At 43.5% G+C, this 27,324-nt stretch overlaps 2 protein-coding genes across 4 annotated transcripts; one reads left to right on the forward strand and one right to left on the reverse strand.

Annotated features, from left to right (window-relative positions):
• Positions 1-95: 95 nt before the first annotated feature.
• Positions 96-9,200, reverse strand: RNASEH1 (ribonuclease H1). Of its 3 annotated transcripts, XM_082307226.1 has the most exons (9): positions 9,170-9,200; positions 9,002-9,060; positions 8,793-8,917; positions 7,990-8,184; positions 7,299-7,398; positions 6,765-6,819; positions 5,553-5,637; positions 2,734-2,858; positions 96-566 (listed from the first exon to the last, which is right to left on the reverse strand). In XM_082307226.1, exons 2-9 carry the CDS (start codon positions 9,049-9,051, stop codon positions 480-482), a joined length of 822 nt encoding a protein of 273 aa, XP_082163352.1. In that variant the 5' UTR covers positions 9,052-9,060; positions 9,170-9,200; the 3' UTR covers positions 96-479. The 3 variants fall into 3 exon arrangements, with proteins under 3 accessions (XP_082163352.1, XP_082163351.1, XP_082163353.1); XM_082307225.1 differs by lacking the exon at positions 9,170-9,200 and having other exon boundaries at positions 9,002-9,150; XM_082307227.1 differs by lacking the exons at positions 96-566; positions 9,170-9,200 and adding an exon at positions 588-1,617 and having other exon boundaries at positions 9,002-9,150.
• A 5,890-nt stretch (positions 9,201-15,090) lies between these two features.
• RPS7 (ribosomal protein S7) lies at positions 15,091-22,297 on the forward strand. Its single transcript, XM_082305652.1, has 7 exons — positions 15,091-15,243; positions 15,821-15,902; positions 16,230-16,301; positions 17,888-18,031; positions 19,609-19,673; positions 21,427-21,577; positions 22,178-22,297. The coding sequence occupies exons 2-7, from the start codon at positions 15,828-15,830 to the stop codon at positions 22,253-22,255; spliced, it is 585 nt and encodes a 194-aa protein (XP_082161778.1). The 5' UTR covers positions 15,091-15,243; positions 15,821-15,827; the 3' UTR covers positions 22,256-22,297.
• The last annotated feature ends 5,027 nt before the right edge of the window (positions 22,298-27,324 follow it).

Below are 27,324 nucleotides of genomic sequence, written 5' to 3' on the forward strand. Positions count from 1 at the left end.
GACATCTCCACGTTAGCTCACTGACCTCTTACCAAACCAACCAACCCGAAGTCCCCCCACCCCCAGCTATTTCGGGCTCTTAATATATACCTCTGTACAAAAAAAATTAATTTATTTCACTAAGAGGAAAATACATAACACTTAGGATAAAGATTTAATATTACTTCTTCAGAAGTCTGTCTTTATAGTGAATTCAGAAGTCTACAAGACAACTAAAAACACTGACTGCGGCCCTTCAGCAAGATGGAGAAAAAGCAAATGCTCTATATCATCAACTAAATACTGACTTGATTATAAAACAAATGCTATAGAAGAAAATGTGGGGGTTTTTTCTCCCCAGAAGTTGGTATATGTTTAACTCTTCAGGCCAGAAAGAAGTACAGTTCAAAGTTCAACTCCGAAACAATTAGAGCGGTTCAAGTTGTCACTGTGATCTTAGTCCTTTTCCTCCCGCTGCAACAGTCTCTAGTCCCAGCACATCAGGACTTTTGTTTACTAGCTCCTTCTCTTGCTAGTCTATCAGCTTCTTCATTTCCTTGGAAGCCAGCATGACCGGGAATATGCATCTGTTAGGACAAAAGTATAGGAGCGTTAGATAGGCAAGAAATCAAGAAAAAAGTACATACATGAAGTGTGATCACACAACACCCTTTCATTCACAGTACAGTAGCACCTCCTTGGAGACCCTCTCCTCACATTTAGTCCTTACATGTTCATAGTCTCCCTTATCCTAGGAAGTCTTGCCGAATTGTGAAAATCACCTTTACGGGAAATAGTGAACTGCGTAAGGACCACCTAACCTAGCCTTTAAGAAATGCAGACAACAACAGCTCCAACTCACAATTCTCACCTTCAGAGAAGAGAGAAAAACCTATCTGCATTCAGTGCTTAAACCAAGTTAATCTTTTCCCAGAAAGCCAGAGACCTCTATGCCACTAACAGCCTTGGTGGTTACAGCACTCACTTCGGATATAGAAACAGGGTATGAAAAGAATCTCAATTTTCAGATGCCTTAACTGTCCATCCTTCAATTAGGAACTGAAAACACTTTCAACCCTAAGCCGATCCTTGCCAGAAGTAAGGGTGGAGGAGTGTGGGGGAGGAAGGAGGGGAAGAAAATCAAGCTTGCTATTTGACAAGATCTGAGAGGGGACAAGCATGAAGTGTGTGCAATATGGTATTAGGCTTACATGGCAAGATTTTGGTACGGGGTGGGGGGCTGCAGGGGTGGCCTCTGTGAGAGGACTCCAGGGGCTGCCCCCGCATCAGAGAGCCAGTTCCAGCCGGCTCTAAAATGGACCCACTGCAGGACGCAGCTGAGCCCATGAGCAAAGCTGGTGGCTCCTCTGTGGTAACATACTTAAGAAAGGGTAATAATGCTGCATAGCAGACAGAGAGCGGGGTGAGAATACATGAGAGGAACAACTCTGTAGATGCCAAGGTCAGTGAAGAAGGAGGGGGAGGAGGTGCTCCAGGCGCTGGAGCGGAGATTCCCCTGCAGCCCCTGGTGAAGACCATGGTGAGGCAGGCTGTCCCCCTGCAGCCCATGGAGGTCCATGGTGGAGCAGAGATTCACGTGCAGCCCGTGGAGGACCCCACACCTCAGCAGGCAGATTACTGTAATAAAGTATATGCATACATTGTGTCTCCTGAAATACAAATCTTCCCAAGTTTAAGAGATTCAGGTGTAAGAAGTGTGCATAAAAAACCCAATATTTCGTTATTATTATGTGAAATACTCTAAGGACAGATTAACTTTGATCTTAGTTTTAAATTTTTACACTTTCTTCTCCTCAAAAGACAATAGGAGTAGTTATATAAAATCTAGTCAGCCTGTAAATTGGAGTTGCCAACGTTGGAACACACAACACAAATGGAAGAATATCTGCAATAGATTTCCCATAGAAGAAGTGCACGTTAAAGATCTATGTCATCCTGTTTTCTACAGAATAGAGACAGAAGCCCAATAAATATGCCATTAGCAGCCACGAAGTCAGTGGTACAGAGATTTATTTCTAGAATCAGTTGTCTTATACCACAATTGGAGTAAAATTTAGGAGGGGAAGGAAGATATCCCCTACAATATTTAGCACTGATGTTAGAGGTTACTGAAAAATACATTTTAACAGGAATACCTGTGTAGAAGTTGTTTTACTTCTTTACTGGAGAGCGAAACAATTTAAAACTTAAAAATCAATATTTTAAAGACCTTTCTGTGCCCATTTTTCTTGGGAAAAACACAGTTAAGGTACAGAAAACTAGAGTTAGTTTATTTGGGGTTATGCTCTCCGTTTTCCCAGTTTAAAGATACTCATGTGATTGAGTTACACCAACGAACCAGCATCTTAAGAGTTCTGAAAAGCAAATCCAGAAATTCAGCTATGAGTCAAAATGACAGTTATTTTTTAAGTTCAGATTTCCAAGAGCAGAAATTTCATCTACTGACAGCACTAACAAACTAAAAATAATGATTGCAGGCATCTTCTATGTAGTAACAAGAGAGAGAAAATAAATATAAACATGCATTTTATTAATAAATGAAATACTGGTTCCAAGAGCCTAGGCTATGTTGCTTATTCGCTTTACATAAAACAAGAAGCTTATCCATATTTACGTTTTACTTATGGATGTACAATATTATGCTCTATAAAATTCTTAGTTATTGTCGTACTTGTAAGTTTTTACAAGAAGTATGCTTAAGATGTCATTAAGAATAAGAAATGAGGTGCTTACCCACTGAATTTCTATGCCTTTTGATAGATCATCAAGTCTTTCAAAATCTTCTTTATTTATTACACTTCCTCCTGAACTTGTTCTCCAGCCATTTGTTTTCCAGTTGTCAACCCAGCTCGTAATACCTGTGCAACAGGAGCATTACCATAAAAATGCTATTAAAGAAGCCAGAAAGGATCAAGGTGGAGAAAACAGCCTTTTAACAAGACATTAACTCTGTACAGAATCTCAGGCAAAGACACTGGAGATAGAAGATATTCTTGTTTAGTTCTCTACTACTGTCTTTCAGGATTGTATTTTTCCATTACTACTTAAATGACCCAACCATGTTTTCCTGAACATATATTTAGTTTAAAGACTACAGTCTTATATACACATTACACACAAAATTAAGACATGAACTTCAATAAACTGAAGCTAAGGATTTGCTTGATGGTACAGTAAGCTGGAACAAATCTCTGGTTTTATTTGTTTTGAGAAATTGAGGAGACACACATGCATAGAAGAAAAACAGATGGCCACCTGTCTTACGGCTTCTGCACACTAAACAATATCCTTCAGAGAAGGATCACGTAAGCAGATTTCTACAGAACAAGATGTAACATTACGGCCATCCCTTGCTGGCCAGAAAAGTTACTACAGTAGTCCTTAAATAAAGATCTTTCCTTTTCTTTTTTGAAATATCTTTGCTGGTCTTGACAATGTAAGACATCCTTACTGCTTTTGTGACAAACAGACCTGAACCAAATAGAAAATCACCAATCTTGCACACAAAACCTCCCAAAAACCAAACCAAACCACATCCATTTGTACTTAACTGCAAGCCTCCTTCTCTGGTATTTTAAAAAATAACTCCTAGAAACATTTACAAAATAACTTTGATTAAACAAGAGTGGAACCTGCACTTCAGTGACCCAAAATGAAAGACCAAACTGCAAGCAAAACCAAAGAGACTAAGACATCACACCTAAAGATTCTTCTTTTCCTCCCTCATACTTAAGTCTCAACCTAAGTTTAACAGGAATTTTATCTGACACAGCAACTTTTCCTCCATCATAACACCAGTTTCACAGAAAAGATGGTATAGACTTTTCTCCCACAAAGCAAAGAATTGCAAAGATGTTTCTTTGCTCCTTAATGCTTCTAACAACTTGCTTCCTGCAACAAATTATGCACTTGGATTCTATTGATCCACACGCAACACCCAGTCCTGAAGAGCAAAGACTTTTACTCTTCCCTTTTTCAGAATGCTTCTAGCAGAGACTAAAAAAACCCACCACCACCAAGGAAAAAAAAAAAAAAACCAACCAACCAAACAAAAAAACCCCCCACACACATTCTGCTCCTATAGGAAATGCTATACCTAAATTTTGGGGGAAAATAAGCTACTCAAATGAGAGATTTATGAGATGATCCTTAGGGAGAAGCAATGGAAAATTCCTTTCAGTTGTTTCTTAACATTTACTGTCCCTTCCTCAACTTACAAACTAGAATCAGCAGGACGGAGCGCAAGTCCTTGATGCTTTTCACTTCTGGACAGAACCTCTTTCATGCACATACAAGCTAACAGAATTTGAAACAAGCAGCAAGTGACGGCTCCAGCAACTCCTTCCCTGACTAGCAGTCACTTGTTCCTACTCAGTAGCTTTCTGTCCTTTCTAGGGTATTGCTACTGAAGGTGACAGTTTTTCAAGGTAAGTTTTGCTTTACTTCTAAACACGAGCCACCCGAGAAAGGAAAAAACTGATGCTCTTCTTTCGTATTCCTCCACTCTCAGAAATCAGGGGGTGCTTCCGGAAAGCAGAATGACTTATTTGGAGGAAAAGATATACAGATTTTTAACATACAAGCCATTTATTTGCTTTATTAATAACAAGCAAGGAAATAGATAATTACATTCAGTGTTAGTGCTCAAGTATAGGAAGCTATGCTAAGAACAAGATACTCACATTCCCCCCTTCCCTCTCCCCCCAAAACCACCAAAGTGTGAAAGCGCAACATTTAAATTTTTAATCAAGTGTTGGAGTAAGATTTTGTTTAATGTTATTTTAAAAAAAAACCCACACAACTCCAAAGTGATCTGGAAACAGCAAACACATATACTCCCTTTGTAAAAGTGTGAAATACAAAGAAAAAATACTTATGCAGTTCCAAACTATCACGGGAATAAAATCGGAAGGTCTCGGGGAAAGAGGAATAAGTTTTATTCAGAAATTAAGTCTTTCTGGCTGCTTCATATGGTATTTAAAGGGAATAAAATTAAATTTTCCAAATCTTTGGGTGAAGGTGACACTTTAAATAGATACTCTGAGCACATACCATCTCTGGCTAGTCTTCCAGTGTAGCCTGAAAGCTTGGAAGCGTAGTCTACATGTAAAAAGCGAGGAAACTTGAATGTACTTCACGTGTGTATTAAGTCAGCCTCTCCAACCCCAGCAAAACAAAACAAAAAGCCTACAGGGTTACTACACCAACTTCCCAGTACTTTCCTCAATACATCCTTATCAGACTATAAACGAGCAACATTTTTTCTAGACTTTGTGTCATACTGAATGTCTTAAGACAAAAATCCTGTAGTTACTTCTGTCAGCCTTTACTCTAACAGGCACTTCGTCTCTACTTGTGTTTCATGCAGTTAGCAGGTGATCCCTGTAGCATTTGGAAGTTTTTCCCCAAGCCGTCACGAGTACTGAAATAAGTTATGCATTCTCTTCCTTACATCTCTCTCCCCAGGACTCAGTACGTTCTGTGGGCCTTATGTAATGAAATAGCCTGCAGTGTGTCTTTAAGAATCAGGAAAACTAAAATCATTAACTTACCATTAATAGTGAACTTGCTGTCCGTGTAGATAATAAGTTTCTTGATGTTTTGACTCTTTGCTTGCTCTATTGCTTTGCAGGCTGCCTTAAGAACATTTCAACAGAATCACAGTTCAGAACAGGATTTTGAACACATACAATTAAAATACCAGCAAAGTACCTAATGCTAACACAGAACTACAAAGAATATTACTGTAATCTCTCCATCAATGAGTATCAACATGCTTTAGAGCAGAGGTTCCCAAAATTATGCACGCAGATGACCACTTAATGAATCAGGCAAACAGGGAGCCACTTAAGTTTCACTGGAAAAAAAAAAACCCAAAACATTCTATTGTTCAACTCTACTGAAAGAGTAGCTCTCTGCCCAATTTTCTAACTATCAAAGCCTCTATCAACCGCACACCAAGTTTCAGCATTTTCTCCATAACTTTGAGGAGGAAGAATTCATACCAGTTCCAACAGTCTGGAACCCCTAAAAGGTTTTGTTTTTTTTTTATTGGGTTTTTTTGGTGCTATGAAATATTGTACGAGGGGGAAGTGGCTGGATCTGGATGTAGAGCTGAAAAGCTCTTTAGTGACAAATTTGACCCCAGCACACCACCATCACCTCTGCTTGTCCCTCACTAAAATGAACTTCCTGTAGTTTTTAAGCAGATCATTTCCCCATTTCAGTTCATCTCCAAACACAAAGTGCAGCAGAGTAGCAGTACCAGAATTAAGATGAAAAGGGAAGACTAAATCTGCTGCTGCCAACAGAAATTTACTTCAGAAGTAACAGAAGTTACTCCTGAGAGTCTTGAATTGTTTGTTGTATTTATCTAAGGAATGTGATACTCTGATCCTATCACAACAAGAAGCCAATTCTCCTCTTAATTACTACTCAGCAGCCCTCACCCCAAGGTCTGACATATACACATTAAAAATGCAAAGGATACTATACAGATTTGAGAACCAGGCTTTCCTAATGCAAGGCCATTTTAAATACCTGTGTTTGGCCTGATGATATTTGGGAATTCTCAAGGTGAATTACCTTGTTCAAAACCAATAAAGATCAATAAAACTTGAAGAGAACGATTTGTGCCAAGTCATAACCCCCATGTCCTTCCCTCACAGCTCCATAACTGGTTTCTGAAGGCCAGAGTTGAAATAGTCATGAGTGTGCTACCACGGTCTACCATGCAGAAACATTTTAGGACATTTCCTACTTACATGTATTTCTGCTCTTTGATTAGTCTGCCGTCCAGGAAGCCTTTCACTGGTATTTCTGTGTCCAAGGATAAGTAGTATTAGTAGATGTAGTTACCCCAAATATTCAGAATGGTGTATAACGACTACACATTAGAAAAATAAATACAAGAGAGCTACTTTTTGTTTTATAAAGGAGGATGAATAGATATTTTAGCTCTAACTTCCACCTGCATAGTGCAACCTGCGTATCTGGACATGCCATCTATATCTATGCAATTACATTTGTTGTCTTCTGTACACACTTACACCTATTTTAAAACTTTCTACATGACTTGAATTATAGCTTCAGCCCTCTAAAAAATATTATTTCCAGTTGACTTTTCCAGAGAAACTGATTTCTCTTTTCCCCTCAGTAACTCACTAGTCCGATAGCACTGTCATTATGAGTCTCAACAGCAGGGTTTTGTATTCAAAAGGAGGCTGGTATTGTAAGTCACACACAAAACAAACAGTAATATATTAAAAAAAAAAAAAAAAATCCATCCAGCTACTTACAAAGGGTGGCCTGGTCCCCAGTAGACACCTATTCCAGCACGTGCCCTATTACGTCCATTACCTGAGCAACAACCATCTGTATAAACAACTGCAAAGTCACCTACAAAAGAATTACCAAACGCAGAAGTTCAAGCACTCCTTCAAGGACGTAGACTCTTCAAGCAAAAGGAAATGTCTGCCAGCAGATTAATCCCCAAAACTTCCCTCCCGCGAGAGCCCTTCAAAAAGTTAACTACAGAAGCCATGTAAATTAGTAATGCAGAGCACCAGAAGTCCCACTGCAGCTTCGCACCCTCACTGGTGTCAAAATAGGCAGCCTCAAGAAGCACCTCTGCCCCAAGGCCCATATTCTCACTACAGTTCCTGTCTTCTTCAGTCAACTTTAAAACTTCCCAGCTACATCTGTGTATCTAAATAAAGTCTGTAATCCAGACACATGTAAAATTACACCTATAACGATCAGATTAAGCTATATGTTGATACCAGTTAAAGCCAATTAAAATTACACTGAAAGACAACGTGAACAAATATATCGTGGCTCACATTTCCATTTTAAAAAGAAACAATGTTATGCTGAGCCTGATGCTGCCATACACAAACCTCCCTAAAAGCTTTCTAATAATTAACACTTGTTACTTATGAAAGAGTGCAAAGAACTGAGAAGAATTACAGGAATAATGAAGCACCTCACCCATATATGAAAATTTATCTTCACTGACTGTTGGCGCTGAGTATACTTCTTCATGTTTTACACGCTTTGCAATGTGTTCTTCACTTGTAGACTGTTCATATGGCCTTTTGCATGTATTGCAACACAAGACGTTTATTTCTGGTTCCTCTCTCTGGCTACCATTTTCCTGTGTTACAGCCGGAGGACTGTGTGCCGCTTCCCAAAAGAAAAAAAAAAAAAAGAGAGAGAGAGAAAAAGTTCAACTACATACAAGATCAAATTTTATTTGAAATGACTGCTTCTATAGACAACAGCTGTTATCGCTTATTAGCAATGCTAGTCTGTTAACTGACATCAGCCCAAGCTATTATGCAAAAAAATATTATAGTATACACCAGTCATTCTTGATCCTAGATCAAAGTGAAGCGGAGACACACAGGTAACGGTCCTTACAAGGGACATGGCACAAGCAATGTTCCCCGAGCACCTACAGAAATACTTTCACCGCACCGACACGTCCACCGCTGTGTCGGGAGGGCAGGGCCGCCGCCGCCCTTACCACCACGGCAACCCGCCCGTGAGGAGACCTCCCCCGGCGGATAAACAGGGGCCGCTACCCACCTTCAGCCAGAAGCCGGACTGTTGACACAGAGGCCAGGCAGAAGCCAGGCAGAAGCCAGACGGGCTGTGACAGGGCCCAGCGCGGCCTCCCGCCCCGCTTCCCCGGCGGGCCGCCCTCCCCTCCCGCCCCGCTTCCCCGGCGGGCCGCCCTCCCCTCGCGGCCGGGCGGCGGTGAGGCGGGAGGCGAGGGGAGGACGAGCTACCTGCCGGCTCGGGCTGCTGCTGCCCCGGAAGGCCGGCGCGCACGAAGGCCCAGGCGTCCTTCTCGGAGGCGAACTTCTTGAAGCTGGCGGAGGGGAACCTGTTCACCTGCTCCTGACACTCCGCCCTGCAACACAGGGGGCGGGGGTGAGGCTGGCCCGGGGCCGGCCCGCCGGCGGCTCCCCGCGCTGCCCCGGGCCGCGGCCCTTACCAGGTGCGGTAGACGCCCGTCCGCCGGCCCTTGCGCACGGCGTAGAACATGCTGTCGCCCTTGGGGACAAAACAGGAGTGACTGAGCACCGCCACGAGCCACCGCAACATGGCGCGGCCCCGCCGCCATCCGCGCCCCCGCCCCGCCGCCCCGGCCCGGCCACCCCACCCCGCCGCAGCAGCCGCCCCCGCCGCCGCCCCGGCGCCTTCCTGCGCAGGCGTGGCGGAAGGGAAGGCAGGGCGCGCTGAGGGCTTCCCTACCGGCCCCGAGAGGGGCCAAACTTACTGGAAAAGGCCAGGGTCTGGGGCTTGCTTTTGTGTTCCCCCCGTAATAATTCTATTTTAAAAGCCACCGACATCAGCTTTTGTTCTGAGGAGGGGCACGAGGTGTACGGTACCGCAGCAGTTTACACAAACTCCTCATTCTGAAAGCCCCAGTCATTAAAAGACAAATGAAATCGCCCCGGTGCCCTCAGCTGAAGTTCTCCCCTGCCAGCCCAAACAACGCTCCCGGTCCCGCCATCGGCTCCGGCGGCCTCTCGGTCCCTAACGAGTCACTGAAACGAACGGCGCGCCAGCCGGGAGCGAGCCGGCCCTTCAGCCCGCTGCGCAGCCCCACTTGCCCTTCTCGGCTTGACCAGCGCCTGAGGAAGGATCGTCACTGAACGGTGCCACAAGCGTCAACATATTTAGTGCATCCAAAGTTCTAGAGCTGAAGAAGGTCATTAAACTGGTTCGCATCCTGCTATTTAAACCAAGGTAAGCGTGTTCCAGCCGAGCCCCGTACCGCAATGGCCTCTGAAGTGAGGAGAAGCACCTTGTCCAAGCAGGTTAAATTTCAAACTGTTGCCAGCTGCAACCTGCTGTCACGTATCCTTGCATCGGGAGCATCATGTACTTGGAGACCAAAGCCGGGAGGCCGGGGTATGTGCCGAATTCAGTGCCTCCACTGAGCTTCTGATGAGATCAAAAGTACGGGAGATGGGGCACAGGCACGACTGCCGCCAGAAACAGCCCGGCGTACACACACCGCTGCGTTTTCAGCTGCTAGGTTTCCCGTGTAGCTCTAGTATGGATGTATTGCCACAAAGCCAACCTCAAGACGCCAGAGCGGTAGAGCATTGTATTCAGATTTACAAGGGCGGCCTGGTAAAATGCCAAGAATGTGAAACACTGACGTTAATTTTGCATCCATTGCAAAAACAGCAAAAGGGTTCAGTTGGGTGACACCTCTCTTTAAAAACAAACAAAACCCAAAGAGCTTATGCGTTTGACAGGCCTTGGTGGAATATGGAAACAATTTTGTCAGGCTTGTATCAGAATATAATTACTGCATTTTTCTTGCTTCTTCCAACGTATTCATTACTCTTACTTATAAAATGCTTACGTCTGATTTCCTCAGATCAAGATTATTTACATTAATAATCTCTGTAAAGGTTTCCACTGAGACTCTCAGGCCTTTCGCTACTTCCTACCTGTGATATCTTTATTTTATTGCTCTTGGTTAGCTTTTGTTTTAATGATGGTTTTCTATAGCAGATGGATTTCTTATTCCTTACAGGTTTACGCATTTATATTACTCATAGTCTTCTTTAGGCAACACACACTAAAGGAGCAACAAGCAGTAAGTGATGGAGAAAGAAAAGAAAAGACCTTCTGTTACACTCATTAATTCTCTGGTTGAGCAGATTCATACATCCAATTTACATGCAAGGACTGAACAGTAACTCTCCTGCTGTCATGATCAACATGCAGAGCTCAGATTCAAATAAAAAAAAAAAAAAAAAACTGAAGTCCACTGAGTACCGTACACATTACTTTAATTGCTTTTTCTCCCAGTTGGTAAAACTGAGGCTGCATATGATCAGCCAGCCCTACCTTTACCTCTGCATCTCCGTTGCCGATTTTTCCTTGCTGTTGTGCTGCAGTGGCAGGAGAGATGGATCCCTTTCCTCACGTGACAGCTGGCATTTTTACTACTGTGGCATTCAGCACCGCTAGGCTAAGCGATACCTGTGCTTGCTTCATGGTACTTGCTCTCTGGTTGCTGCAGCACTAGTGGATTTGTGGGGTTTTTCAGTCAGCCCAGGACAGAGAGGACATTTCAGGCTCTGTAACTCAGTTTTGGGAAGTGAGTGCAAAAACTCACCAAGAAGTGAACCATTTAGTCCCCACCTGCAAAGCTGAAGGGTCCAGTCACAAAAGCTCTCCTCATCTGAATACAGAATAACGTAAATATATACGTGGATAGGACTTTAAGTGGGTTTCATTAATGATTTAACACTTGTAATCAATGCCACAGTTACACACGGTAACCCTGTGTAGCCATGGTAGAATAAACTGATCAGATATACAAATCTAGCCAATTTTTGCCAAACCAAAGCTTGCACGAGTGCTTGTGCTACCACAGCTGAGGTACTGGGAACGAGCAGCTAAGGGACAAGAGAGGAGAACGAGTCCCCCTGTTTTGGTGGAAACATGTTGAATGAGAGTGGTCATTGAGCCATGGCCTGATAGTGAGCGTTCCATTTTACTGCCCCCCTTATTCAGCTTAAAAGGGGTCCTGTGTTTCCCCCCTCACACTAGAACCAAAACTTGTTTATTAATTTATTAACATATTTTCTTGGCAGCCATTTCTGTATTCATAACAGAGAGTCTGCAGAAAAAAATAGGACTTAATATATGTATACAAAAAATACACTCATCGCTTAAGTAAGGGCATGTGTCTGTAGCACATTTTTACTTAAACTCACTGTAAATGTTAGCTGATTACTTTATCCCACATTAATACATGTAATGTACACAATAGCTAAGCATTTTAATCTTCTTTGATAAATACTTCAGCTTGAAACATGTTTAACCATAATGTGATTCCCCACATAAGCTTTTACAGCAAAATTTGATACGACCTGAATCAAGTGTTTCCTATTTAGAACTGAGCTTTTAGGTAGGTAGTCACTTTATCTAGCATACCCTGAAAGTGTAAGTTATATTACCATCTCATTACCTTGATTAAACATATAAGACAGGAAAAGGAGGTGTTTTATCTTCGTTCTCAGAACTGAGATCTTGCAGAACAAAAAACTTGCCCATACTTCAGTGTAAAACTGTGTGTCAGTGAAGCTGCAAAGTAGTAGTCGCCTAGCATCATCGCAATCTTCAGTCGAGCTTTAGAGGAACAGCCTGCCCGTGAGCTTTGAAACTTTGGTGTGGTTATACAAGCCTCTTTCAGAGAAGTGAACTAGTAACAGACTCAGTTTTGCTTCCGACTCTAGAGTTAGCTATGACCCTGACCAGTCTTGCCTCCTTCCTCTATTTCTTCCACTTATTAAATCATGTTATTCATAGCATCATGAGACCTTGTCCTGTTGCTGTTGAGATACTTTTGTAACACACCTAATTTATTCTTTCCACTTCTTCACCCCGCCCATTCTGAGTGGGCAGGGCGTAAGAACGTTATTAATGATATTACTTTGTAATGACATAACTTCTTTTAAAGATCACATGTCCACAGTGATTCTTGAAAACGTGTCAGGTGCTTTGGAAACCAGGCATTATCGACTGGACAAAGCCCACGTAGATCTTGACACTGTGCATCCTTACCCTAGTGCACAGTGGGTGTCAGAAAGGAAACATCTCTCTACACCTTCTTCTCTCATTGCTCTTATGTAGCATCCTGGTCTGTTCAGTAGCACTAATTGCATGGAGATGGGAAGCTGTAGATAGTCCCATTGCATCTTTATTTCTTCATTAGTGCTCTGAACAGTCCAATTTTGACCCATCTGCACACCACCTATTCTTTATGCCTCTCATAAAGGGTTTCACAGTATAAACTGAATGCGGACTGCTGGACTGCTGAGATGATTACTTGTTATCTTTCTTGTTTTTACTCTTCAATCAGATCCTCATCACTGTTGTTTAGATAATTTCAAATCTCTGTAAATACTAATCCTGTCCACCAGTATGAGCTGGGCAGTTTTTCCCATTTGTTGAATTCATGCAAGGAAAGAAGAGTGACTTGGGAGAAAAGTGGGAACACAACAATCTGCTTTTCTGGCTGTCATAAATTTAATAAAAAGCCCACAAATGTGAGAAAACGTGACGGGCTGCCTTCTGCAGATGCTAAGGTTGTTTAGGTTGGGGGTGGTGGTGTCCTTGTCAGTTTTTTATTTACAACAGGAGCTTATTATTCCACTACTGGATTTTTTTTAAGTAGTAGACTTGACACACGCTATTACATAGTAATACTGAATGCGGTATTACAGGCTGAAGTTGGCTGCTCTTAGGGTTATTCAGGGAATCTGAGCACAGACCCAGTGCTCTGAACCACATTCCTGTGTCTAACCTCTCCGGACAGAGTGTGCCAAGAGCTGCACACCTGCCTCTGAGTGGGACTTTCCCTTGAGCAGGGAACCTGTCTAAATTAGCCAACAGGGAGATGTCAAGGTGGGGATTTTTTGTCAAGGCAAGGTTGTAGCTCCACTTTAGATGGACAGCCAGGTGCTTTCACCTGAATCAACATGCAAGTCACTTCTCTCAAAACTAGAGTACAGCTTGTTCTTTTTATCAGCATGCAACTGAAGTGTTAATAGTGCCTTCTTTGTTAGATAACACAATATAAAATAAAAAGTGCTTCCAGTGATGAGAGAATATGTGAAGCCCAGGACTCTCATATCTTGAGTTAGTACCTGAACGCAGCTGAAGACTCATGCATTATTTCTAGTCTAATGACACTTCAGTAACTCTGATCGCTGTGACATTGTATCAGCAGAAGCAACTGAGAGGTCATGTTCATAGAGGTACACAAAGCAAAGCCCAGGCATGGATCTGAGCTGGCACTCGACTGCCCATCCTCTCTGGTTGTAAGCACGCTCCCTGGCATGGTTTTGGCCTTGTCTCTCTGGCACAATGCCTTGCCACTGGTCATAGAACCATAGAATCGTTTAGGTTGGAAAAGACCTTCAAGATCATCAAGTCCAACTGTCAACGCATCACTGCCAAGTCCACCACTAAACCTTGTCCCTAAGCACCACATCTACCAATTTTTTAAATACCTCCAGGGATGGGGACTCAACCACTTCCCTGGGCAGCCTCTTCCAGTGCCTGACTACCCTTTCTGTGAAGAAATTTTTCCTAGTATCCAATCTAAGCCTCTCCTAGCGCAACTTGAGGCCATTTCCTCTTGTCTTATCGCTTGTCACTTGGCAGAAGAGACTGACCCTCGCCTCAGTACAACCTCCTTTCAGGTAGATGTAGAGAGAGAGAAGGTCTCCCCTCAGCCTCCTCTTCTCCAGGCTAAACAGCCCCAGTTCCCTCAGCCGCTCCTCATAAGACTTGTGCTCTAGACCCTTCACCAGCTTCGTTGCCGTTCTTTAGGGCAAGGGTGGCTGTGTGCCAAGACCGCTCTGGCAGGTCTCTTCTACCTTGAGAGGACTGAACATCACAGGTGAACTCTTGGCCCACTAAATTAACGTGGACAGATGAAACAGGGAGAGGAGGAAAAAGACCATCCACTATCTTACGCTGTTTATAAAGCTGGTGGCTGCTTCTGTTTTGCACAGCACTTGACATGGGTGAGGGAGCGCCGCAAGAAAGAGGCAGACACACGCTCCGTCTGTAGGCCCTGCCGTTGCTGGAGCACACCGAGCTGTGTCGCACTGCCGAGGCCGAGATCCGGCTGACTATTTACAGAAGAAGCATTTCGACACCAAAGTCCGAGAACTTCAGCCTGTGAGGGGAGCGGCCGGGAGCCCCTCCGGCGAGCGGGGCGGCGGGGGCCGCCTCACGCCGCCCGGGCCCACGGAGAAGCAAGTGGCGGCGAAGGCTTGGCGCAACAGCGAGGGACAGAGCGGAGCAGGCTTTTCGGTCTCCTTCTTCCCTCGCTGTGGCGGGGAGAGCACCCTCGGGAGAGGGGGAGAGGCGGGAAGGGAGCCCCGTCCCGCAGGCAGCAGCTGAGGGCAGCTCCCGCCGCCACCGGCGCTGCGCACTGCGCAGGCGCGGTCGTGCGGCGCCCAGCGGCTGGCGATGACCTCATCCGCGCGCGCCGCGCCAGGACCCTAAGCCTCCGCTCGGGCTTCTCACTGGCGGAAGCGGCCGTCGGTTGGCGGCACAGGCGTGCGTCCGCGCTGCCCTTCTTCCTGGTCTGGCTTCGCCCCGGGGTGGGCGGGGCCAGCGCCTTCCCGGGCCGCGATCTGAGCCGCGCTCGCGAGAGCTCTCCCTTTTCCTAGGCCGGCGCGGAGAGAGGTGGGTGCCCGGGCCCTGCGCGGGCCTGGCCGGCGGCGCCGCCTTTTCCCCCGCCGCCGCCGCAATACGGAGCCGGGCGCCGAGGGGCGCCTCCCGTGGCAGCCCCGGGGCGGGGATGCCCCCGATTACCGCCTGCCCGGGGCCCGATGGTCGCCGGGGCGCCCGATGCTGGGAGAGGGCAGCCGGCGGGGTTCTCCTCCGCCCTCCTCCGGCGGGGCAGCGGGCGGGAGGAGGAGGGGGCCGGGGCCGGGCGCGGAGCCCCGTGAGCCGGGAAGGGCTGCCCGCCCGGCGGCACGTGGGGCTCGGTGAGCGGCCGGGCAGCCTCCCCGGTGCCCCTGCGGCCGCGCAGCGCACAGGCGGGGCGCGGCGGTGCGCAGGCCCCTCGCTCCCCAGGACGGTGTTGCCATGCGGTGGTCGGCATCCCCTGGAGCGCCGTGCTGGGGCTTGCGTGGCCCGTGGGGCTCTCTTTGGCTTCGCTTTGAAGCATGCGGCTCGGTAGCCGGCCTGCAGAGTCTTGCTGCGTCTGTAGCAGAAGAGGTGTTCCTGGTGGCAACTGAGATGTTCTTTTGCGTTGCAGAAAGGCCATGTTCAGCTCTAGTGCAAAGATTGTGAAGCCTAATGGCGAGAAACCAGATGAGTTCGAGTCTGGTATATCCCAGGTACGTGTCTTTTCCTTCTGCTGTTTGGTAACCGACTGGGAGTTACAAAGACAGTGTTGTGACAGTTGTCTAGAGCTTAAACTTAAAGGGTGATGCTGTCTGAATGCGTACTCTTTCCTAGTTTTATGTAGGAACTGGGGCAGCCAGCCTGTGTTCCCACCAATTGAACTTGTTGCATCTGTCAGTATGACTTACAGGAAGTTAAATATTTGGTACTGAGTGCGGTAAAAACTGCGTAGCTGCTCTCTGGGACTGTGGACAGACTTTGGTCTCAAGGGTTCTTATGAATTGAACTGTATGTAATGGATTATTCTGCAACTTTCCTAGGCTCTGCTGGAGTTGGAAATGAACTCTGACTTAAAGGCTCAGCTGCGGGAGTTGAACATCACAGCAGCTAAGGTAGGCTAGATCTTCTCCACAAAAAATTGCTCGGTGACTTGCTCTGTGTGTGTTTCATTTTTGTGAATGTTAACGTACTAGGTGAATGGTGTCTTCAGCTGTTTCTTATGGCCTGTGATTGTTTTACTGTATGCTGTTGTGGTTTATCTACTGGTATTAACATGTAGGATTTTGTGATAGTTATTTTTTTAGGAACTGGCCTGAAAAGTCATTGTAAAAACTCAAATAGCAGTTTGGTGTTTTAAATAAACATGTTTAAAAATGGTAGTTCTACTTTGTGTCTCTGCAAATTGGGCTTGAGGTCTGAAACTGTGTCGATACTGGCTGGCAATGTAGGCATTGCAGAATCTTTGTCAGGAATGTAAACTGTAACACTCTTTGTAAGATCAGTTTGTTGTAAATTCTCTTTTTTTGTATCAAAGTAATAGATAGGAGGTGGATCAAGGTAATAAATTGACTTGATCACATAGGTTAGCTTGTTTGTAAATTTTAGTGTTAGTTTATAAAGGCAACTGAAACCTTAAGGAAGAAAAGGAAGAAAATTAGTGCTAGAATTTGTCAGCCTTGGAGACTGGATGGAACTTCTGAAGCTGGTTGTTGCAACCAAAAGCTGTGGTTGCTTTTTTGTTCTTGCCCAGGCCCACCAATACAGACACAGATGCATGACTGCTTAGAGTTGAGTTAAAGAACTTGGGAATGCAAAAGTCGGCTTGGTATATGAGTTCAGGGGCCTTCAGAAGAACCGCTTTGCTGCTGAAGTACAGCAATGCATACTGTCCTCAACGAGGACTTATTTTTAATAACGTCTGTGTTGTTTACTTAGCTACTTGGTTTTATTTGTGAGAAATCTCCTGTGGGGCACCTGAGTTAGTTCATGACAGAGTGTAGCTGGTGAAAAACAATTCAGCTTTCCGTTCTGTTGGAGAATGAGGATGTCTCTGCAGTTAGGTTCATGGGAGAAGCACCTTTTAAGCCTATACAAACTTCTTTGGTTTTGGTCAACTGTTGGAGAAACAAACCAGGGGAGAAGTAATCCATGTTGGTGTGATGTAAACCTGCTGGCATTTGGAGGGGAAGGAAATGTTTTGTTTGAGTGGTGATGCAGGCCTTGGCAAGTGGTGGACAGAAGATGATTTCCGTGAAGAAGTAGCTCAAAAGAAAGAGATTTATTACTGTAAACTTTGGAGTCTGCATTAGAGGCAAATAATTTTTGAAACTTTGTATCAGCGTGTAAGTACTACTGCAGATGTGATGATAAGCATTCAGTATAGTTACGATTATCACATCTGAGTCCCATCCGGCAGAAAGAATAAACTTTGCTCTTCAGAGGAGGTGACTCTGAAAGGAGTGGTGGGATTTATTGCCCAGTCACTCCTTTACAGCAAAACAAGTACTCTGACAGAGGTTTTTCTCTTTAATGCTTGCTCTTAAATGCATTAAAAGAGGTACTGCTCTCTGATACTCTTTTTTTTTTTCCCCAAAGTTGCAAGCAAGACTATCAAATATCTGTATTCAGAGGATTCATGATCAAACCAAACATTGCTTCTCGACCCCTAGATGATGTTTACTTTCTACTTCTGTTTCAGGAAATTGAAGTGGGTGGTGGCAGAAAAGCCATCATTATCTTCGTACCAGTTCCTCAGCTGAAATCCTTCCAGAAGATTCAGGTGCGGCTAGTTCGTGAGCTGGAGAAGAAATTCAGTGGAAAGCACGTGGTGTTCATTGCTCAGGTAAAACACTTAGAATCATAAAAGTGTTGATTCAAAGGGATCCCTGGAGGTCATCTAGTCCAGCCTCATGCATGAAGCAGAACTATTGCCAACATTAGATCAGGTCAGCCATGGTTTTGTCTAGCTGAGTCTTGAAAACATCCAAGGATGGAGATTCCACAGCCTCTCTGGATAACCTGTTCCCGTGCTGCACTACCCTTCTTGTCTTGTCCATTCAAGGTAACAATGATATAATGCATATTTTTGTACCAGCAGGAAATGTAATGAATGTCCTTCTGTGGATGTAAGCTGAAATGATTTCGGCTAGCAGCCAAGGCTATGTAAACTTGGTGAGATATGAAGCTTTTTGGAGGAAGATATAACTTTCTTGTTCTGGCCTCCCTTACTCCTTCAGAAGTTTGAGAAGCAAAGCTTGAAAGTAAAAGGAGCAAATATTAATAGAAGTTTTACTACACTTACATAATCTAAGCACTTAAAATCAAGTTAACAGGAGAAGAAGAAAAAACCTGACTCAAGTTCTGAATTTATGGAAGGAGCTAAGCCATGAAAAGGTGATAGAGGGCTCTCTGGGCAGTAATAAAGGGTAATAATAAACTCTGGAGACCTGTCTGCAGAGTGAACAGTTAGTTACTAGACTGAAGCTCTTTTTAGCGAAAATTCATTGTAATCTAATTTTAAGAGCCAGAGCACCTTACCCTGAATCTTTATGTGGCCAAGAAGACTTCCTTTAATGAAATGTCTCTGGCTCACTTAAAGTGCTTGAGAATTCCGTCAGTTCACTAATCCATATTTTAGAAGGGAACGCGGGCAGTTCTGCTGTAGGTGAAATGTTGTTGCTTTTGAATATGACGCGACCCAGTTTGGATTACAGTAACCCCGTCATGTATACAGTCATGGAGAAGCTGTGATGTGTTGGTAGAAAATACTGCAGGTGGCTACAACTGCATCTAAAACTCAAATGTTTTAAAACATCTACCCTTGCAGAGAGGGAAGTAGAAAATAAGCTTTACTGATCCTAGCTGGTATAAATACCTTTAGATTCTGCTTTTGGAACAGATTACATTTAAGCCAGGATTTGATCGGGGTTGTGTAATACATCTCATTATTCAAACTAGCGTTTCGATCTCACATGTCACCTAGCTGCCTGTGGGACTGAGGTACCTTGCTGCTCTGCTTTGCACCAGAGGCTCAGTCTAACAGAAACTGTAAAATTCTTTGACATTTCTGTTCCCAAAGAAGTGCGTTCAGATTGCTAATATGAGACAGTAAACTATCCTGGTTGCATTCATGGGGAGAGGGGGATAAAATTCAAATCTTCTATTTCAGTGCACTGAATACAGGATGAGTAGATGAGAAATAAAGCAATAGCAGTACTTCAGCTTCTGCAAGTATATCAGGTTCTACTGCTGGTGTAGCTTTGGGCATACTTAAGTCTCCCTTTTTGGTGCTTCATCATCCATTTCTAGTGGGGGGAAAAAAAAGTGCATGTGTTGACGTTTGTTTCTTTTTTTTGAGTTGATTGTAAAGACTAGATACTAAGAAATGCCTTTTTTTTTTTTCTTTTTGTTCCTTAACAGAGAAGGATTCTGCCCAAGCCAACAAGAAAAAGCCGCACAAAAAACAAGCAAAAGCGTCCCAGGAGGTAAATAAATAATATTGATTCAGTATGACAGCCTTCTTTTGTAGCTTGGTAGTTCAGTCAAGTAATGTTTAGTTGACTTTTTGAGAAGTCATTCAAGTGATTGGGTGGTCTTGTCCTTTCTCTTACTGCTTGAAATAGTATCTGCCATTTGACTGCTAAAGGCTGCAGTAAAAATCTCGGCTTTGGGCAGTGTTGCATTTTTTAAAACTCCGTCTGTATTTTCAGCTACAGCTGTAGCCAATTTTTAGCCAGCAATACTGGCTTAAGAAACCCCAACCTGCTGTCTCTGTTACCACAGTGTTCTGACAAGAATTTTTTTTTAAGCTGTAGGAAGAGCCACATTGCGTATTAGACTGTACACAGGGCAGGGCTGACACACTGAAGGGATGCAATGAGGGAGAGAGTGGCTGAGGAAGGGTGTAGGTATGAGTAGTCTCGCTGGGTATGAATTTAACAGCAGTAGTATAGTTATTTGTGTTAAACAGCCTCCCTGCTCTCATCTAGTCTCTTTATTGCTAGACATGCAACACTACTATGCCTACGGGGATGTCAGTGCCTCTACTATACTGTTCTCTATCTTACTATATCGTTATGTAGTCCATGTCTTAAAAGTTTGTCCTCTTTATGACGTGGCATGTTTCTGTAACTTCTCCTAGCCCCAGTATTATACCTGTGTCATATCTATTATTGTATTTTGAAATCTTCAGGCATGGATTTTAAAAGTGCAGTTTCATAGTACTCATCTAGCTGCAGTCCTGCCTTTGGAGGACTCTTGTGTTATATTAAAGCTAGTATTGCACAGTGGCTAGAGAAGTTGGCATCTGTGTATGTGATTAGCATGCTGCCACTTTCAGCGGGAGGGAAGGAGCGTGCACAGGACTGTCCCTTTCTCAGCCTGAGACTAGATCAGACTACTAGTGTTGTAAAACGGTGATAATGTATATTGTGAAGCATAGTAATGTGATTGATGTTTGTTTCCCTTCGTTATCCCAGTCTTTGCAAGTTTGAAATGCTGCTGTAGACACAGGTCTTACTAGTGATATTGCCTTGAAACTGCAGATAGGGAAGCTGGAAATCTTACTAGTCATCTAGACTTATACGCAACATAACCTGGATTAACTTTTCTCCTATTGACTCACTTTGGGCAGTTCAAGAACACAAATACAGGCATCAAACAGTCTTCTAAGCATGGGTTAATCTTACCAGCTAGACTTTTCCCCGTAATGCATTGGTGTTTTAAGCTGCTTGGGTTTAGACACGTGAAGAAACCAGTGTTTTCAAAACTGGGTCTCCTATGAGCATACTCTGTGTAGTTGAAGATACTTGCACACTTAAACTCTTCCAGTGAGTGTCTCTGGCAAAATTGTAGATGGGAGAACTTGGTTCTGGTTTAACTAAAATCTTCCTTAAATGTGTAGGAAAAAAAAAAAAAAACCAAACATTTCAGGGCTGTTGCTGCAAAGCAACACGTGATCTAAAAGGTCGGAAACTTGGGTACTGACTTTTTCTCCTCATGCAATCATTAAATTCTACATTGAATGCAGAAACTTAGCTTTTACTTTTGCATGGCCTGTGAAAAAGTGTGGTATTGTCACACCACAGCATTTAAAAAAAAAAAAAAAAACCCACACAACAAAAAACCAACAAAACCACTGAATTTTCAGCAAAAGCATGCTGTGGATGGTTTAAGCCTTGGCAAACTGGAAAATTTGGCAAGAGGATGTGTTTTAATGATACAAATGTGGCATTTCAGCCGTACGCTCACTGCAGTGCACGATGCCATTCTTGAAGACCTGGTTTTCCCAAGTGAAATTGTGGGCAAGAGAATCCGTGTAAAACTGGACGGCAGCAGGCTCATAAAAGTCCATTTGGACAAAGCACAACAGAACAATGTTGAACACAAGGTAAGCGAAAAAACTTGTACCTTCTCATGCAGGATGGGGTGGCATTCTGCCATAGCTGAGAGGCTGCTTATGTGATACAGCAAAAGACTGCGTTTTGGCTTGTGGCAGTGGAGATGCTTCTGTTTGTATTTGGAGTAACATGCTGAAGATGAGGCAAGGGAGTTTTGAACTAAGGCTCTAGTTCAACTTGCCAAAACCCCTGGATTGTAAAGTGGCTGTATTGGTTCCCTCATGGGAACAGATAGTGTTTTGTTGGGTTTTTTTTGTTTAAGTGAAGCACTTAGTTTTGAGCTTAAACAGATGTGCTTGGTACAGCCTGAAGTCCCCCATCACTTTGCTTGTTTTTTTTCTGTGGGGACATATTTAGGGCCACTCAGCTTTCTGTCTCCTATGGTTGCAAATCGGAGAGGTTCCAAATATTCTCCAGAAAATGTCTTCTGTGTAAATGCTTAGCTACCTTAATCTAGAAGAAAATAATCAGCCTCAAAAGTTCACTTTAGAGTGAAGATGCAGTGGGAAATAGCGTAGTACCTAAAGTATGTTAACATAGATTTTACTTCCTTACACAGAATGTATAAACAAGATCGTTTGTCTTCACAGGTGGAAACATTTTCTGGTGTCTACAAGAAGCTCACAGGCAAAGATGTGGTGTTTGAATTTCCAGAATTCCAGCTGTAAAGTGCAAAAAATGGCTGAATAAACAACTGTTCATATAACAGAGTAATTTCATTTAAATTCTGAATTCCATAAACATAGGTGGGGATTAACTGGTTCATGGGACTTCTCTACTGTCTGGATGAGTGACATTTGTGTGTCAAAGTATTAAGTCACCAGCGTTTTAACGGTAGCTCTCTTAGGTTGTTCTTGGCACTGTTGCAACACAACTCTGGACAAAAGAGTCCAGAGTCTGCAAAAAGAATTGCCATTGCAAAATAAACTGAAGTATGTTGAGACTCACCATTTGGGGAGAATGTGGAGAATTACTGTAGAGCAGTGGAACTCCCGAGTCTAGCACACAAGAAAACCAGTTGGAGACCCACATGTTCCTGACACTGGAAGAAGTCTACATAGCAGGTGGTGTGACCTCTGAAACATGGAGCAATGACATCTGGAAAAGGAGTTTGAAGTTTTGGGAAATATGTTGGGGGAGATATAGTTTGAATTTGAGCTAACTTTCTTGTTCTTTAAGTGGCAAAATTGCATATCAGTTCTTACCTAAAAGCAGGTCCTGCAGCTTCTCACCTTTATCAGAATGAAATGGGGAGACATTTTCACTTCTCAGTGCTTGACTACTTTGCTGGACAAAAAGTACGGTATTTTAGCTATTGATCTTGCTTTCAGAAATCATGGATTTTTGTATCTCTGTATATTAGCAGTATGTATGTCTATATATCAGTGTGGAGGTAACCTTTCTCATGGCTAATAACTGAAGGTAGGGATAGATAGGCCAGGGTGAAGTAATGAGTGCTGGAATGTTTGGGATTTTTTTAGACGATGTTTTAACATAGTTCAGTACATGCTTGGCGATATGGGGAGAGGTAGGGAAGGACTAGCTGTATCACAGCAGCTGAAGGCTGCACGATAGTGTCCTGAAAACACTATGTTTTTGACTTGGGTATCTATGTTCAGAAACACTTTCAGCATGTAACATTTTTTCCAGCTCAGGGGGAGCATGGAGTTGGGCATGTAAATGTTCTGAGCAATTTATATGAATTTAGTACTTCACTGTCCTGAGCAGGCTATTCTGTTACTTAGAAGTAGGTGCTTAATACAGTAAAAGGCACCTAATTACGGTGACAGCCTATTAGGTGGAGAGCTAAGTAGGTAACAGCCTGTGTACCAGGAGCTCTTAATAACTTGCATCTTCCTACCTGAGAGTAGATGGAGGAGAAGTGCTGCTCGTTGAGGGTCTTTGTACGTTTATGTCCTTTTCCCATTTACTGTGGTTTTGATTGCTTCCCATTTGATACCTCTCTTCTTCAGGTGTGAAGAACTAAAAGGTTAAAACAAGTTCTGCGTTGTTTTGTGTTGAAAAAGTGAAGGTCTTTAAGTCATGCCGTAACTTCTGTTTAGTAGCTTTATGCTGTTATGCTGTTACTTTTGGTTCAGGCAATGCGAAGAGAACAAGGAAAACACATGTGCCCTGTTGCAATTAGTAGTTAGTTTCCTGCTACTTATTGACAAGGCTTGAGTGTTTGCAAAAAAAGCAGGCTGTATCTTTGAAAAAATTGGCTTACTTCAAGGCCTTTCTCTCTCGTTTTCAAACTTCTCTCTCTGGAGTATAACTTTATTCCTTATTTATTCCTCAACTATTTAGTGTTCATCTTAGGTGATTCAGCAGAAGTGAATTCCATCAACTTCCCTTAGAATTAGATGAGGGGAGTTGTAGGTATATAATAACCCCGAATCCTGCTTGCATGGAGAGGAATCGCAAAAGATCTTCTAGTGGACGAGTGCCAGAACTTTAGAATTCAAGTTTTCATTGTTAAAATAGGTATTACTTGGGTTGGTAACACCATCCCCCGCTTCAGTTCCCCCAAAATAATTCTAGTCTCAAGTCAGACGTGTTACTAAGCTTCCCGCTACAACAGTCACAGATGGTAGCCTGTGCAAATAGATATTTGCCGGTGTGGGTTGGAAGAAGCAGTCTGGGGAGTGTTTGGAGACTGACCAGATGTTAACTACCTTTAGTTAGAGGTTGGTGAGTCTGCTGGGGCTGTGTAACATCTGCAAGAAGAGGTGATGCTCAGACAGCAGGCTTCAGTAGACAGCATCTCCTGTTTCATGGTGAAATGTGACTCGGGTTTGATCTCTTCATAGTAATAAAAATGTCAGTAGCATTTCTAGTTTTGAAGCACTGGGAGGGGGTAGGCAGCGGAGGAGAAATCTAGTAAACTGAATGTAAAGATTGCAAATGTTCCCAGGCATTGCCAGCTGGTTATAGATTTTTCTTGGCTCCTGTTGTAAGCCCTTTGAACTATATGAAATGCAAAGGCCCGTGATGCCCCCATAAGCAAATTCTTTGAGTGAAAGGATAACGCTGTCAAAGCCATTTATGGTTCTTATATCAACTAAGCTGCAAGTAAAGGTGGATTTTTGTGGCATAAAAATACCAGGCTGTGTGCTTTGCAAAAGACTTTAGTCCTAGTTTACCTTTATCACTGACACTAACACACAAGGGAGTCTGTGAATACAGTCAGACACAACTCCCTCTGTCCCTTGACAAGCATATCAACTGAATGCCTGCAATCTGGAAAGTCAGTTGATGCCATCTGGTCAAGTGCTAATGAGGCTGCTGGAATACTGGTGTCAAATGTTACCTTAACCTAAACAGACTCCATGTGAGATGATGCTAGACTGCCTTATACCTTTCATGTGCTGGTGCAGTTGAACTCTGAACGCGTGGTTCCTCAGGAGTTTTATCAGCTGCTCTGTGCGAAAAAGCGATGGGGCATTCTGTACCAAGACCCTGTGCAGCAGTAGTACACGGGTAGTGTCAATGTGAAGAGACAGTCACATACTGAACAGTAGAAAGAGGATGATTCTTTCCTGTAGTAGCCCAAAATGAGAAGCAAGGGCTTTACATCTGTTAGGTGCTCTTGAGACTTGCACCTGATATTAGAGCTTTCATTGTTTATTCCATATGAATCCTTTCATAAATGTCTTCAAATATTTTTGTCTGTGAGGAAGGCTGCTCCCTGCTGATTTCCCTTTGAAAAGGTGTGTAGATGTGTCACGATTCTAGTGTGGCAGAACTTGCTTGAAGTTTTGGGTGGTAAGTGCTTGACCTGTCTTGTATTAATATGATAATTTGATGCATGATAGCATCATGTCTGATTAGCCCCTCTTGAGCGTAATTGGGAGCATCTGGTGAGTTTTAATGTAGTGATCCTCACACCAAGCAGCGTTGAAAGGAAATCCTTTCCCTCCTGCGTTGTGGCCTGAAATAATCTATTTCCTATGCCTTTTTTTTTTTCCTAAATTTTCTAAGTGGAAAGCCTGAGTTTGATTCTCTGTTACATCTAAAAGCCAGAGCAATGCCAAAGAGCTAGACCTTTTCCTCTGAGGGATGTGCTTTCTAGGTCTCTAGAGGTATATCAGAATGACAGAAAAAAAGATATTGATTACAGAAAGTCACAAAGTCTCATAAAAAGAAGTCTCATGGTTAGGCTGAGGAAGTGTGAGTGTTCCTGTCCTCCATATGGGCCCGACTGCAGCATTGATCAGTGCGAACGGTTGACCTCTTTATAACGAAGTGGCTTTGCTGTGCCTCTTATTGCCTGCCTTAAGAGTGCTTGTGTGAAAAACCTGCGTTCTGCTGAGAGCAAGAGAAAGAAGCGACACGAGCATCTCTTTGTACTAGTGCTCTGTTCCCTACAGAGAGCTACATGTAAAGGATATTATTTATGTCTTGTGATCAAGAGGAGAAAGTTTGTTGGATTTGTTACAGTCTGCAAGTTCAGGTATCCTCTCATCTACCTTCCAGTTACTGTTACTCTTTCTTTTTTTCAGGAGAATCATTCTTAAGCTTAGCAACAAGCAATTGCTGCTAGGTGTTGCTAAATGATTAATAGCTTATGTTTTTCATTATTGGATATTGTGCTGACATGTCTGGCTCAGTCTTGATCTGCCTCTGGAGCAGCAAAAATAGAATTAAAGGCAGGCACTGAAGAGATTATTCCAATGTTAGAGATGGGGACTAACAGAAAAAGCACTACTGCTGCAGAGAATGCTGCTCAGAAATTTTATGCAAGAACGGTTAGTGCAATACCACTAATGAAGTTAAAGGCTAGATTTTACACAGCTGCAAGGAAAGTTAAACCCACGTAGCTGTTTCTGCCCTGACCTTTCCCACCATATATCTCATGCATTGCACGGAAGAGGTGGTAAGGATAGCTTCTGGTGTCTCCTTGCCCATGGAAGTACAGTGGTGCTGTCTGCCCTCTGAGGCTGTGCTGCAGGAATGAGGTTCGGATGGGTATCTTCACAGGGGCAGCTCTGCAGGCTGGTTTTTACCAGGCGTATCTTGATGTTTGATAAAGTTGTTTCCTATTTTCTTGGCTAAGCAATTACTGTTAGGTGAAGCCAAAGGGAATGGGACGCATCATTACGTTGTCTCGGGAGCAGATGAGGGGATGCGCTCAGCGTACCAGTGTGCAGATTTGTACCATGGAGGAGCTGTGGATCCGTTGCATCTCCTTGCTCTTTTGGAAGTCTGCCCTGGGAGGCTTACTAAGGGCTGGTTAGCAGGGCAGCCCTTACTTTCAAGAACTGGAACAGCACTTGTGACCCCATGATAAGCTGAGCTCCAGCAATTGAGCTCAGATACTGCTTTATTAAGGAGTTTAGGTATTGGCAATTTATCCCCTGGGAAAATCTGATGGGGAATGTTGCTGATACTGGTGGATGTTTTGCTGAACCAAGGGGAGAATTGGGGCCTTGTCATCTTCTCATAACAACAACATTTTTAAATAGCAATTGTGTCTTTAAATAAGTATTATGTTTAATCCTCTTACAGACACAAAGATAATGCCAGCTCACTATGGAAAGAGTAGAAACACTTGCCTGAAGGCTCCTAAAATGTATAAACATATTTTTTCCTGTTTTCCAGCAGAATACTTGTTCTTGTCCTGTTACAACCAATTTGTTTTTGTCTACGTGGTTTTCCTTGGTTTCAATCCAAGGCTTCTATGTATAGTTGTGTCAACACAGTGTTTAACCTGAGCTTAAAGGCTGGGTGGATGTTG

The sequence above is a fragment of the Platalea leucorodia genome (genome assembly GCF_965183815.1).
Source record: "Platalea leucorodia genome assembly, chromosome: 3".
Classification (NCBI taxonomy): domain Eukaryota; kingdom Metazoa; phylum Chordata; class Aves; order Pelecaniformes; family Threskiornithidae; genus Platalea; species Platalea leucorodia.

Bases quoted from the DNA above. Each gene is read 5' to 3' on its own strand.
- RPS7 (XM_082305652.1), top strand. From the start codon at position 15,828: ATGTTCAGCTCTAGTGCAAAGATTGTGAAGCCTAATGGCGAGAAACCA. The intron at 15,903-16,229 runs GTACGTGTCTTT...CAACTTTCCTAG, and splicing joins TCGAGTCTGGTATATCCCAG to GCTCTGCTGGAGTTGGAAAT. The intron at 19,674-21,426 runs GTAAATAAATAA...GTGGCATTTCAG, and splicing joins AAGCAAAAGCGTCCCAGGAG to CCGTACGCTCACTGCAGTGC.
- RNASEH1 (XM_082307225.1), bottom strand. From the start codon at position 9,111: ATGTTGCGGTGGCTCGTGGCGGTGCTCAGTCACTCCTGTTTTGTCCCC. The intron at 7,399-7,989 runs GTGAGGTGCTTC...ATTCTTTTGTAG, and splicing joins AGATAAATTTTCATATATGG to GTGACTTTGCAGTTGTTTAT. The intron at 2,859-5,552 runs GTAAGTTAATGA...CCTGTTGCACAG, and splicing joins CAGCAAGTTCACTATTAATG to GTATTACGAGCTGGGTTGAC.